The sequence below is a fragment of the Lepidochelys olivacea genome (assembly GCF_965140295.1).
Source record: "Lepidochelys olivacea isolate rLepOli2 genome assembly, chromosome: 1".
In the NCBI taxonomy this organism is placed as follows: domain Eukaryota; kingdom Metazoa; phylum Chordata; order Testudines; family Cheloniidae; genus Lepidochelys; species Lepidochelys olivacea.
This window is the reverse complement of record NC_140411.1, coordinates 18556298-18569474: the sequence shown is the minus strand read 5'-3', so window position 1 is coordinate 18569474 and position 13177 is coordinate 18556298. Positions and strand designations below refer to the sequence as shown.

Sequence of the window (13177 nt, the reverse complement as noted above, 5' to 3'; positions counted from 1 at the left end):
TCAGATACCATGGTGATGGGCATGGCCTTAGCAACAATTCCATGGCCTCTCTCAGGCTTCTGCTCTGGTGGATAGTGCTGCTGGGACACTTTTCCCTGTTCTTGGATCTTTGAGGGTGGGGGACATTCTGTCATTGTATTCTCCAGTTGCTGTCATGCTTTAGTGGGCAGGGGTGGGATGGCTTAAGCCCCATTTATCATTGGTTATTTTTGGTGTGGGGGAGGGCAGGATTCTTACTCTTTCTTCTCCCTGTCTGCTTCCATGACCCCATCGCTGTAGTATCTCCTCAGTGGGCCCAAGGGCTCTAGGGAATTGTGCCACTTTGGTTTCCCATTGCTCTCCACTCCCAGCTTACACTTGGGAAAACCCTGCCTTAGGAAGCTCTTCTCCTCAGGGTATAGTCCCCTTGCTACATCCCTGCTTTTAGCTCATTTTCTGGCAGAGGAAACTGCTTGGGCAATGCCATGATGTTAGGGGCTGGTGGTATGTGGTCCCTCTTTGTCATGCTAGCCAAGGAGAGGTAATTTCAGCATGAGCACCCCCATTGGAGTACTCTTCTGGGGAGGTCCAGCCACAGGCTTTCTGCTTCCCCTGTTCATTGATAAACTAAAACCCAACTCATTCTATGACACAATCCAGGAAAAGCCAAGGAATGAATGGAGGTGGAGACCGAGCTACTGTCTCACCCATTTGTATTGGCCCCTCCAATACTGAGGCACACTGGCAAGGTGGTGTTGGGGGAAGCTTAGGCTGTGGTTACTGGAGCGGTGCACTTTATGTAAGTAGGGGACTTCATTTTCTAAGGCTATCAATCTGGCTTCTTTCACCTGCCCAAATCTTCACTTTTAAAATAAGACAGAAATAATCAGAGACTTGCCATAGTATAAAGGGATAAGAACAGGACCAAAGGAACTAGCTGTATGTGGTGGCACAAAGACCCTTCTGTGTGGGATAGAGACAGACTCATTGAATAGATCTGAGGAGATAGCCGTGAATGTAAATAAGGAGCAGAATGGAGGTGATAAACTTAGGGGGCATGTGTTTAAAATACCGGCTAAAAATTACATGACTGAAGTTATTGAGCCAAACCTGCACCCCTTTAACAGAAGCAAAACTCCCAGTGGAGTCGGTGGAGGTCCTGGGAGCGAGCTAAATCAGCAGGAGCTTTGCCGCAGTAGAATCTGTGTAAGGGCTTCAAGATCTGGCCTGTTCTTCGTAGGGCAGCACATAGATCCCCCTCCTCTGTTAATGGTACTGATCACACTCCATCCTCCTTTTCAGGTACGACAGCTTTGGCCGCCTGACCAACGTCACCTTCCCCACAGGCCAAGTCAGCAGCTTCCGCAGCGATACCGACAGCTCAGTGCACGTCCAGGTAGAAACCTCCAGCAAGGACGACGTTACCATAACAACCAATCTGTCAGCATCAGGCGCTTTCTACACCCTCCTGCAAGGTGAGCCAAGCGACTGCCCCTACCCCAGGTTCAGCTGCACGCCAAGGATTACACAGCAGGAAACAGGCATCTTAATAATCCCAGCACCAGAAAAACCTTCCACCCGGCGCCCTGCAACATGCTGGTGCACACCACTTACACCGACTTACCAAAGCAACAGGAAACATTACAGGGCTCGCTGTTGATTCTGCAGCTGGTTTCCACTTGGTTCTCAGTTGGTTGCCGAGCTGTGCAGTGCTATACTCCCTCGTCATTACCATTATTATTCAAACCAAGGGGCTAGCTAAACCTGACTGCTCCTCTGGTAGACCTGTTACTTCACTCTTTTAATGGCTTCCCGCTTAAAGAGTCATTGTGTGTCCCACCAGAGTAGGTTTCAATTAAGGAAGCTGAGTATTGGGGATTGTTATTCTTTGTGCAATATGCACTGAGCACCATCCAGGGAAACGACCAGTACACGCTCCCTGCCCCCAAGAGTCTGTGCACAAAGTGGAGGGGGGGGCAGCAGGAAGGAGGAGTGAGTGATGAGGGGATGCGTGCAAGGTAGTAAATTAGCACAGTGATTGCTGCATGTGCTGGGCCAGATCCACAGCTGGTGTAAATTGGCACAGCTCTGCTGACTTTGCTAGAAGGGACAGGTAGGGAGGGGTAAGGTTAGAGAAGTAGTGGGGGGGCGGAGAAAGAGGTGGCAAGCAAGGGAGTAGAGAGAGTGGAAAGAAGGATGAGGCGGGAGGAAAGCAGGGGGTGCGGCACTGTGATCAAAGCAGAAGTTTACACTCCAGAAGCACTTGTAGATGTCAAGAGTGTTTTCCTGAAGCTGAGGATCTGAAGCTTAGCCCCGCTCCCTGGGGGCTCGGGCTGTGCTCAGTCTCGGTCCCTGGGGGCTGGCAAGCCCTCTGCATTCCCCACTCCCTGCTGGCTCGGTTGAAGGGCCAGCAAGCTCTGTCTCACCCCCACTCTGGTTCCTTAAAAAACAGATGTCTGGGTGGTTAATTTCCTTTTTTTTTCTATGGCAAAAGGTAATCTCCCGCATAGGAAACTGCTTCCTATATCTGTGAGCACCTTCCCTGGCCACGGAGAAAGCAGTCTGGGGCCCAGGCCCCGTCAGGCTGTACCTTACATTGCCCTAGGGCATAGCTGGTGTGCGGTGACTTTTCCTTGTGGATGACAGAACACAAACCAACTGAAACCATAACTAGCCCAGCCAAAAATCCACGCGTGTCTGACAAAGGCTCAGATGTGAGGTTGGCTTCACCTCAGGAGCCTAATTAAGCAATAGAACCCGCGGTTGGGGGCTTTTTAGTGAGATAATTGACTGCAATGTGATTTATGCCTCCTGAGCCAAAGGCCAATAAATTGCCCAATAAATCTCATTGTGGCGTCCCCCAACAACACCGGACAAGGCAGGACAAAAGGCCATTTTTAATAGTTTGAAATGACAAAGACAGTGTTTTTGGCTCACAGAGAAGATTGAGCGGAGAAATGAGCTTTTACCAAATGAAGTGAACTTTCTGGTACGTTAGCTTTCTTGCAGAGTCAGGAAGGTGTGTGCAGTCCCATCAGGAACAAATCCTGATTAGCCATGTTTGCAAGGGCCGCCTACAGAGTGATTCTAGGCCAGGGCATAGTCGGCCAGCCTACTTTAAAAGATGCAAGAATACTTCTCCCTCGCTCAGCCAGAACTGGCTTTCTGCCAGGGGACAGAAAAGAGGCTTCAGGAAGAAATTGTTAGAGAGATCTAGTCTGCATGTTGGCCCATAAACCAAGCGTTTTAGCCTACCAGATGCCTAACACACTCAGCTAACTCACAGCGTGGAGTGAGATTATATGGTAGAGGTGGTGTTACACCTTCGGCCTAGTGGTCTCCCAGGTAGAGAGCACAGAAAATTCCAAAACAGCAAGGGCTCGGAGGGGGAACCACTCGTTCCAAGGCAGTGGGACAGTGATAGAGGGAGCAGCACAGGGGTGGCTGAACAGAGGTTTCTGGAGTATGCCGTGTGCAGATCAACCAGCGCTTGGCTGAGGAGCGGCAGCAATTTACTGTCTTGTGTGTGCCACTCCATGCTAGTGGGTGCAGCCAGATCTGCTCTGGGGTTTTAAGACTGTCTCTCCCTCTCAGTGGTTGTTCAGGAGAGAACGTACAGTACTGACAGAACTCTTAGCATGAGCCCTGGCATGGTTGGTTGGTGCAGAGCTTCATGATGAACCCCAAACTGGCTTTGAACCTCTCATGAACCTTTTCAAGAAACCCGGACTGAGCTCTGAGCAGACTCAGGCTGAACCAAATGCAAAACTGGGCTGATACATGGTTTAATGCAGGACTGACAGTGTGACACTGAGCAGAATCAAAACCCACACTGAGGCTGGCATAAAACCCTGCTCAGAAAGACAGCTGGATTTCTCAGAGCTCCAGGGAAAAGCCCTCTTGCTAGCTCTAGGGGAGAGTCTCCGTCAGGGTAAATGGTGGAGGTAAAAGGTCCAGAGTTTTATTCCCGGGGCTGTGTGCTACTGACGACCATGCTCTTGGGGTTGGATGCACCAGTGGACACTGCTAATGTGGAGCAGGGCGAACATAAAGTGTCCTGAGAGTCCCACAGATGGTGTCCCCATCTGTGTGGCATAAAGCTGCCAGAGGCAGCTCTATCACTTCCTGCACCAGAACCCCCCCATCCTGGTGAGGAGGAGGGGGGATGTCAGATGTGAGGAGGGCAGAGGAACAGAGTGAGTCTCTGCTATGCCTGATTCTCCACTGGCATAAGTTAAATTTGCTATGCTGCAGCTCTTACGCCAAGTCTGGGCAGCTTAGAATCAGGGAGCCCTGGCCAGTCCCCTGACAGGCCGTCTCCAATGCTCCTGGGGACTCAAGGCCTTGGTGTCTACGGGCTAGATCCAGAGCCTGTTGAAGTTCAGTGGAAAGACTCCTATTGGCTTTGACTGTGCAGCTGAGATATTCAAAGGGCTTTGGGTCTGCAGTCCTGGATCACTGCAGTACTTGGATATGCACTGGTAAATTCCAGTGTCACTGCAGTAATGGTGTCAGTCTATCACTTAGTTATCTGCATGCATGTGGCTTATCTGGTCCAACTGAGATCGTTGGAAAACTCCATTTGGCTACAGAGGGTGCTGGATCAGGCCTATAATGAAAGAGACCAGCCAGCTTTAGGCTTCCTCTCCTAATTGTATCCTGTTGTGCCATTTGCCAATATATCCTAGGCTGAGGAGAGATGATAATTTTGCTCTGACCTGATTTCCCCTCAAGCTGCAGGAGAGCAGCTAGTGAACAAATGTAACTTGCTTCAAAATGGAAAAACGGTTTCCATGAATTTTTAAAGGGATTTTTGTATTCACAGTTAGGTATTTACAGCAGCCAGGGAGACAGAGATGGTAGCGTTCCCCAGCCTTCACTGCATAATGGGTTTTGAACAACCCTTTCACACTGAGTGGAGCCCAAACCCTCCAAGGGCTTCTCCGCTAGGTGCTTGGAAACTGTGAATTTTGACTGATGGGGTTTCTGCCTGGTTTTCTCCTGGGGGAGCCTGGGGAGGGAAGGCAGGAATACTGCCCTTCCCCTCCACTTCTGAACTGGTGGGGTTTGATCCATGGAATCTGTAGATCTCCTAAGATCCCTTTCAGGATCCACTGGAGGCCATATGGAAGCACTGTGCCTATGCACTCTCGTCTGACCCACAGCACTTGTTGGTGCCTCAGAATCCTCTGTCAGGGAAGACGGGAGCATGTCATTGGGCAAGCAGTTAGCATTGAGTGACAGTGAGAATCCCCACTGCTTAGGGTGGAGGAACAAGACTGAGGAGAGCAGCTGGCTCCACTTGCAGAACCTGGTCTCCACTGAAGGAGGTTGCAAGACTTAATATAAACAGACATATTTTCAAAATTACATATCTATGTACAGATAAATAGAGGCAGATATTTCAGGATTGTTTTAGGATGTAAAGTTACAAACAATGGACACACATGAGCTTCAGAAAGGATAGAATTCAGGACCTTCAGCAGCAAAATCCCACCAGCCCCACTATGTGAGCTAAAGGAATAACTCTGTTAGCTGAGAGAGAGTAGCAGGCTTTTATCCTAGCTGCAGCCAGCCCCTACAGGGGGACCTGAACACACACGCTATGCCAGAGTATTACACATTATTCCCCTGTCATCTTGGTTAACCTGCATAACGGTTTTTGTGCAAGTGCGTGCAGTCCAGAAAGTGAAGCTTTCTCTAGCCATGAAAGAGAAATGGACAATTTCCAAACAGACATTAATGCTGAACAGTAAAGGTGAGTGTTAAAACGCATCAACAAGCTTGGCAATAACTCAGGTAAGGAAAATAATTAAATGTGGGTTTCTGTCATCAGTCACTGGCTTGAGCCCATCTCTTACCTTTCTCCAGACCAAGTCCGAAACAGCTACTACATCGGCGCTGATGGCTCTCTCAGGCTGATGCTTGCTAACGGCATGGAGGTAGCACTGCAGACTGAACCCCACCTGCTGGCTGGCACCGTGAACCCGACAGTGGGGAAGAGGAACGTGACCCTGCCCATCGACAATGGCCTCAATCTGGTTGAGTGGAGGCAGCGGAAGGAACAAGCTAGAGGGCAGGTCACCGTCTTTGGACGCAGGCTGAGGGTGAGCAACAGGCAGTACGGGTGACGCTTGATTTTATCTTTCAGGCATACTCAGTCTCACGGTAGAGCGTGGCAGGACCCAGCTGCAATGAATATAATGGGGATTTTTTATTGAGCCTGGAGGATGGACAGACCCTGTAGTTCTGTCTGTATCCCTAGCTGAGACAGCCTTTATTACTTCTCCCTATGTCCTGAATGAGCCATCGTGGATGGCACTGCTAGTTCCCTTGCAGTTCCTGTGTATTATGTGGAATGCCACACATCCAAACCACACATAACGGGCATGTTCAGTGCACTGATAAGAATGCAGGTGCACAGAGCTGCACATATATTTCCAGTTGCACGAGGCCAGTGCTTCCCAAACTTGTTCCGCCGCTTGTGCAGGGAAAGCCCCTGGCGGGGCGGGCCGGTGTGTTTACCTGCCGCGTCCGCAGGTTCGGCCGATCACAGCTGCCAGTGGCCTCGGTTTGCTGCTCCAGACCAAAGGGAGCTGCTAGAAGCGGCGGCCAGTATGTCCCTCGACCCACACCGCTTCCAACAGCTCCCGTTGGCCTGGAGCTGCGAACCACGGCCACTGGGAGCCGCGATCAGATCGGCCGAACCTGCGGACGCAGCAGGTAAACAAACTGGCCCAGCCCGCATGGGACTTTCCCTGCACAAGCGGCGGAACAAGTTTGGGAACCACTGCACTAGGCACTTGGATTTGAACATAAGTCTGAACATGGGCAATTTGTAAACCTCATTGTTCATTCAACATGCAGTCTGAAAATCTTCCTATTTCCTTAAATTTGCCACTCTGCTGACTGCGTTGAGGAGCTGAGTCTATGGGATTCTTGGAACGTGCATTTGCGCACCTACAGAGAATGTCATGCACACCAAAAGCCCATCTTCTAACTCTTGTTCTCCCTTTCAGGGGGGCGCAGAGTTTCTGTGCTTGTGAACGACATGTTTGGAAAACACAGCTGTGCACACGACAATGTACTTTATGTACTAGTTGGAACCTTTTAAAGATCTACCCAATAAGCCTGTAATTCCGTTGCTGATTAAGCTGTAATAATAATATTGACTACACAGCCGTATGAGCAGCCACTCCTGGAGTCGAGCAGCTCAGAGGTAGTGCTCAGCACTTGACAGGATCAAACCTTCCGAGAGTGATGCTCAGAGTGTTGGTTAATGTCACTAGAGAGATGGGATTCGAGCAGTTATTTATGCACACTTGGGCTATGCAGTAAATAACAACACACAGGTCTCAGAATATAAATGTTCTGCTCCTTGCTTCTCATCCTCTCCTCTTTCCTGCTGTGTGCCCCTTGCCACTCCTGGGTCATTTCTACTCTTCACTCAAACAAACACACACTTGTTGTACACTCTGCCTGTATATAAAGCCACTCCTGACCTCGTCCTCCAACATGAACATTACCGCAGACATTCAGTTTCCTTCATTACCAAGAGAGAAAATTTTTGCAAGCAGAAGTCACTGGGAGCTGGGCATGTGCATCTGAACCCTCCTCATTAGAAGCTGCTTTTGTGCATGTGGATCAGTTGGCTCAAATGTTCTTTTTCCATGTAATACATAATGAAATTAGCAAACATGTTGTTCTCTAAGGATAGAAAGACTTGCAAAACTTACAGCTGTGTAAAAACCTTTTGGGGTTCACAGCAACTTTCACCGATTTCTGCCCCATCCTGGCTAATAGCCACTGATGGACTTATCCTCCAGGAATTTATCTAGTTCTTTTTATTATGCTCTCTCCTGTCAGCTTAGAGCATCTTCACCAGACGTGCTGCAATGGCCCAGCTGCATCAGTACAGCCGTGCCACTACAGTGCTGTGTGTGTAGACATGCCCTAAATCTCTGCTTCCTTCCTTCTGTTTTCTTCTATTGTTCATGCAAGGCCAACAAGTGGGAGAGGAAAGTGTGTGGCTGGTGGATCTGTTGGGGATGGGGTGTAGGGGGGGAAATGTGACACTAACATGTTTGCTGCCATCACATAGATCACGCTGCTTTGTACGTTCCATCCCTGTCATCTACCTGTTGTTTGTCTGATCTGTTTAGATGGAAGCGCTTGGGGGTAGGGATTGTCTATTACTGATCAGACCGTACAGTCTATTACTGATCTGTACTGTACTGATCTGTACAGTGATTACTGATCTGTACAGTGCCCAGCTCAATAAAGCCCCCTTCTTAGTTGGTCCCTATGTTGATCCACGAGCCATAACAGCCAGCGTATTGAGGGGGAGAATTCACAGTGTAGGCTGCATGGTGCAACAGTATCCACAGACTAGTAGATCTACCCCTCTGTAAGTCTGTGAAAGGAAGAGCTAAGGAATCTATCCACCAGGGATCCTGTATATTCAGGCTTTGCACAGGGGAGAGGATTTGGCCCCTAACACGTGTTAATGTTCAGCTTCACTGATCCACTGCATGTAACAGTGTTTGTCAGCCTTCTTCGTAGTTCCAGCTTTGCTGACCTGGCTGTTTGTGCCTCATCAGTCTGCAGCCCTTGCAGCAAACCTTTACCTTTACATATCCTGCACGGACTCGATGAAAGCTTCCATGCTCTAATTGGCCCTATCGGTGCAACAGATTGATGGTCTTGCTGGTTGGCTGGCTGCAAATTCCACTCCACCAATAACAAATGGAGGTGCGCAGGCTCTGTCCCAAATTGGAGTGTTAGCTAGAACACTGCTCCTGATAATGTAGCTCATTTTTTTCTTTTTACGAGCATGAACTTTTTAATAAAGAAGGATATAAAATAATCTCTGGCGGTGGAGCATGTGGGATGGCTGACAATTACAGAACTGTCTGCTTAATCAGTTTTATTTATGTAACCAGGGAAGCACCCACTGAGAATAGTCTCATATTCACCAGGATGCTGGCTGCAAGATAGCAGCCACGGAAACATTAGTTGTCACAACACTACCTCTCATCACAGCCTGCGTTACTGCAGAGATCTTGGAGATGATGCTGCTAACCATTACTGAACAATTAAAACATTCTAACCTCGTGCCCAGAATATCTATAAAGAGAACAAGCCCAGACTTGGACACACCGATAACCACAGCTTATTTGCCATGGGAATTTCATGCAGGCAATACTTTTTCTCTGTCAGTTGTGTTCAGTCAACCCCTAGGGAAGGAGCTCTGATTACAGACGTGCCATTTGCACTCTTATAGTTAAGGTTGCCTCTGCATTTTCATTATGAATCCTCATTTTCAGGGCTTTGTGACTCACATGCAAAGGCTGGCTCCAGAGGATGTTGATGCTCATTAGTTTGACAATATTTTTAGCTACAGGAGACCCAAAAGAAGGTTAAAAGTCAATGCTGGTAATGAGTGACACTGCAATTCCAAAGCAGGCTCACCTGTTTTATTGATCTATTCTGGGCTGCGAGTCTGGGGTTTGTTAGTGTCCCTCACATTAACTGGAGGATATTTAATTATGTATAAAGATGGGAAGAGTATATTTGAGATTTAAATGTAGGGGTGCTCACCCAGATCTCAGTCTTGAAGACGCTGGTTAAGTACATGGGACCAGATTTTAAAGGTAGCTGTGTGCCGAACTCTCATTGATTTAAATAAGAGTTAGGTGCCTTAATACCTTTAAAAATCTATCCCATGATCAAGTGCTTTGATGGGCCACAGCATTCAGTATCATTCAGGGTCAAGCTCACAGGACAGACGGTTGGCACAAGATTTATATTTATAAATCTAAGGAAGTGACATATTGTTACTGGACCACATCTAGAGGTCCGTATTTGGTCCTTACTTGGGCAAACTCCCATTGAAGCTAATGGGATGTTGCCTGTGTAAAGACTTACAGCAGTGGTGGGCAATCTGTGGCCCTCGGACCGCACGTGGCCCATCAAGGTAGTTAGGGTAATCCGCTGGCGGGCCGTGAGACAGGGTTTACATTGACCGCCCACAGGCATGGCTGCCCGCAGCTCCCAGTGGCCGCAGTTCGCTGTTCCCAGCCAATGGGAGTTGTGGGAAGCGGAGGCTGGGCTTTTGGCTGATTTCCTGTTTCTCCCGTTATCCATTTACAGTCCATTTTAAATGCAAAGTAGGCTGTCATGGGATAAGAGGGAAGGTGCTCTCATGAATTGGTAACTGGTTAAAAGATAGGAAACAAAGGGTAGGAATAAATGCTCAGTTTTCAGAATGGAGAGAGTAAATAGTGGTTTCCCCCAGGGGTCTGTTCTTGGACCAGTCCTATTCACCATATTCATAAATGATCTTGAAAAAGGGGTAAACAGTGAGGTGGCAAATTTGCAGATGATACAAAATTACTAAAGATAATTAAGACCCAGGCAGATTGCAAAGAGCAACAAAAGGATCTCTCAAAACTGGGTGACTGGGCAACAAAATGGCAGATAAAATTTAATGCTGATAAATGCAAAGTAATGCACATTGGAAAGCATAATCCCAGCTATACCCTATAAAATGATGGGGTCTAAATTAGCTGTCACCACTCAAGAAAGAGCTCTTGGAGTCATGTGAACAGTTCTCTGAAAACATCCACTCAGTGTGCTGCGACAGTCAAAAAGCTAACAGAATGCTGGGACTAATTAAGAAAGGGATAGATAATAGGACAGAAAATATCATGTTGCCTCTATATAAATCCATGGTAAACCCACTTCTTGAATACTATGTGCTGATGTGGTCGCCCCATCTCAAAAAAGATGTGTTGGAATTGGAAAAGGTTCAGAAAAGGGCAACAAAAATGATTAGGGGTATGAAACGACTTCTGTATGAGGAGAGATTAATAAGACTGGGACTTTTCAGCTTGGAAAAGAGACAGCTAAGGGGAGATATGATTGAGGTCTATAAAATCATGACTGGTGTAGAGAAAGTAGATAAGGAAGTGTTGTTTATGCCTTCTCATAACACAAGAACTAGGGGTCACCAAATGAAATTAATAGGCAGCAGGTTTAAAACAAATAAAAGGAAGTATTTCTTCACCCAACGCACAGTCAACCTGTGGAACTTCTTGCCAGAGGATGTTGTGAAGGCCAAGACCATAACAGGGTTCAAAAAAGAACTAGATAAATTCATGGAGGATAGGTCCTTCAATGGCTATTAGCCAGGATGGGCAGGAATGGTGTCGCTAACCTCTGTTTGCCAGAAGCTGGGAATGAGCGACAGGGAATGGATCACTTGATGATTACCTGTTCTGTTCATTCCCTCTGGGGCACCTGGCACTGGCCACTATCGGAAGACAAGATACTGGGCTAGATGGACCTTTGGTCTGACCCAGTAGGGCTATTCTTATGTTCTTATTATCTACCTTGGTTCCACATTAGCCCTTTCTTTTCCTCAGGTCAGGCCCTCCATTTACCTTTGTTATCCATCACCTCGGTGTCATTGTCAACACTGCCCTCTCTTCCTCTTCCTCCTGTATCTTCTTTGTCTGTAAATCTTCATCTTCTGCCTGCACACGCACATCCCTGCCTCAGCTCCATCTTTGCCCATCCATGTCTTTTACTTTCTCTCACCTCAGCTAATGAAATTCTTTCTCCTTTACCCTCCCAGAGTCCCAGCTCTCCACACTCCATCAAGTGCAGAACATCACCCCCCACCTTCTCACACAAAAGCACCATCACATCATTTCCTTCTTCAGTCAACTCTTCTGTAGGCTGCCCATTTCACAATCCACTTTAAAAGTGCCCTTCTGCTTCTAAGAACCATGCATAGACTATCTCCAGCCTGCTTCATGGTTCTGGTCTCTTTCTCCTCTGTCCTCTCTGGCACTGGCCTTCTCTGCTTAATGCCATGCAGTATTGTCCCTGCTCGTGCGATCTCTCACTGTTTGGAACAGCCTTCCTGTAGTTCTCACTTCTGCATTTCAAATTTTGACTAAGGACAAACTATATCTTGTCTCCTTTTACCTAGACAAAATAATTTCTCTTCCCTCTACTGTTAGTTATTTATCTCTGTAGTCCCTCCGAAAAACAGAACCACAGGGAATTCAGAAGTGTACTGAAAAGTAACAGTCCAAGATCAAACCTAGGTCAGGGCTTTCACCACATCTCATTCAATTTAGGAGTCCTGATTTTATCCAGAGTAGGATGGAATAACTGTCCCTACCAGCCAGCTCTCAATGTGTGTGTTTTTCGGTTTTGCACAATGCTTAGATACAATGGTAATGTGGCTTTATAAATTCTTAGACACACATAGCTAAACAGTAGTGTATAATCCGTTATTATCTGTAGTTCTTTGGGATACAGTCTCTGAACAAAGAAAAGGAGGACTTGTGGCACCTTAGAGACTAACCAATTTATTTGAGCATAAGCTTTCGTGAGCTACAGCTCACTTCATTGGATAGCTTATGCTCAAATAAATTGGTTAGTCTCTAAGGTGCCACAAGTCCTCCTTTTCTTTTTGCGAATACAGACTAACACGGCTGTTACTCTGAAACCAGTCTCTGAACAAAAATACATTTCTCCTTTTACTTTTGAAATATATATGATCTGGCCTTCAACTGAAAGTGCAAAGGGAATTGAGGCAACAGGAATGTAATTACCTATGGTGGGATTGGCCAGGACATTGGGGTTAACAACCCCAACTCTTCTTGGCAATAGGGTCATGAGGTCTTTAATGACTACAGATGGTCAGGGCCTCCATATTACATTTCATAGGAAAGCCTGTACCACCAGCTGATTCAGGACTGACTCTCAAGGGATGAGTTGTACCTGATGAATAATCCATACTGTTCCTCGCAGCATTTACAACCACAATGACTCAATACCATGTCCTTTTTTAAATGTATGAACTCTGACATCCATGGAAGTGAGGGACTTGGATGACCCCAGCACAGTGCAGGCAAGCACCTTGCAAGCTTCCCCAGCAAAGTTTTATCAGCATATCTTCATGCAGACTTACGTCATCTGTGAGCAGAGGATGTGTGATGGTTTTGCGGTACAGCCAACACTCTATGCTCTATGGCAGGACTTTCCAATGGACTCAACACTGTGCTAACTGTGCACCCTCTGACGTCACAGGTTACAACTCCAGTTGACTTGAGTGGAAGCAGAGTTGGGCCAACAGTGAATATTTTTGAAAATCTCGCCCTAAGACAATTCATACATAGGT

General features: G+C 47.3%; 1 protein-coding gene across 1 annotated transcript in view; it reads left to right on the top strand.

The window, feature by feature from the left end:
* The window catches only part of TENM4 (teneurin transmembrane protein 4), a 2254482-nt gene that overhangs the window by 2216128 nt on the left and 25177 nt on the right, over positions 1-13177 (top strand). The window contains exons 33-34 of the mRNA XM_084644861.1: positions 1282-1454; positions 5851-6086. Coding sequence (XP_084500987.1) covers positions 1282-1454; positions 5851-6086 — 409 coding nt within the window. The remainder of the gene's footprint in view (positions 1-1281; positions 1455-5850; positions 6087-13177) is intronic.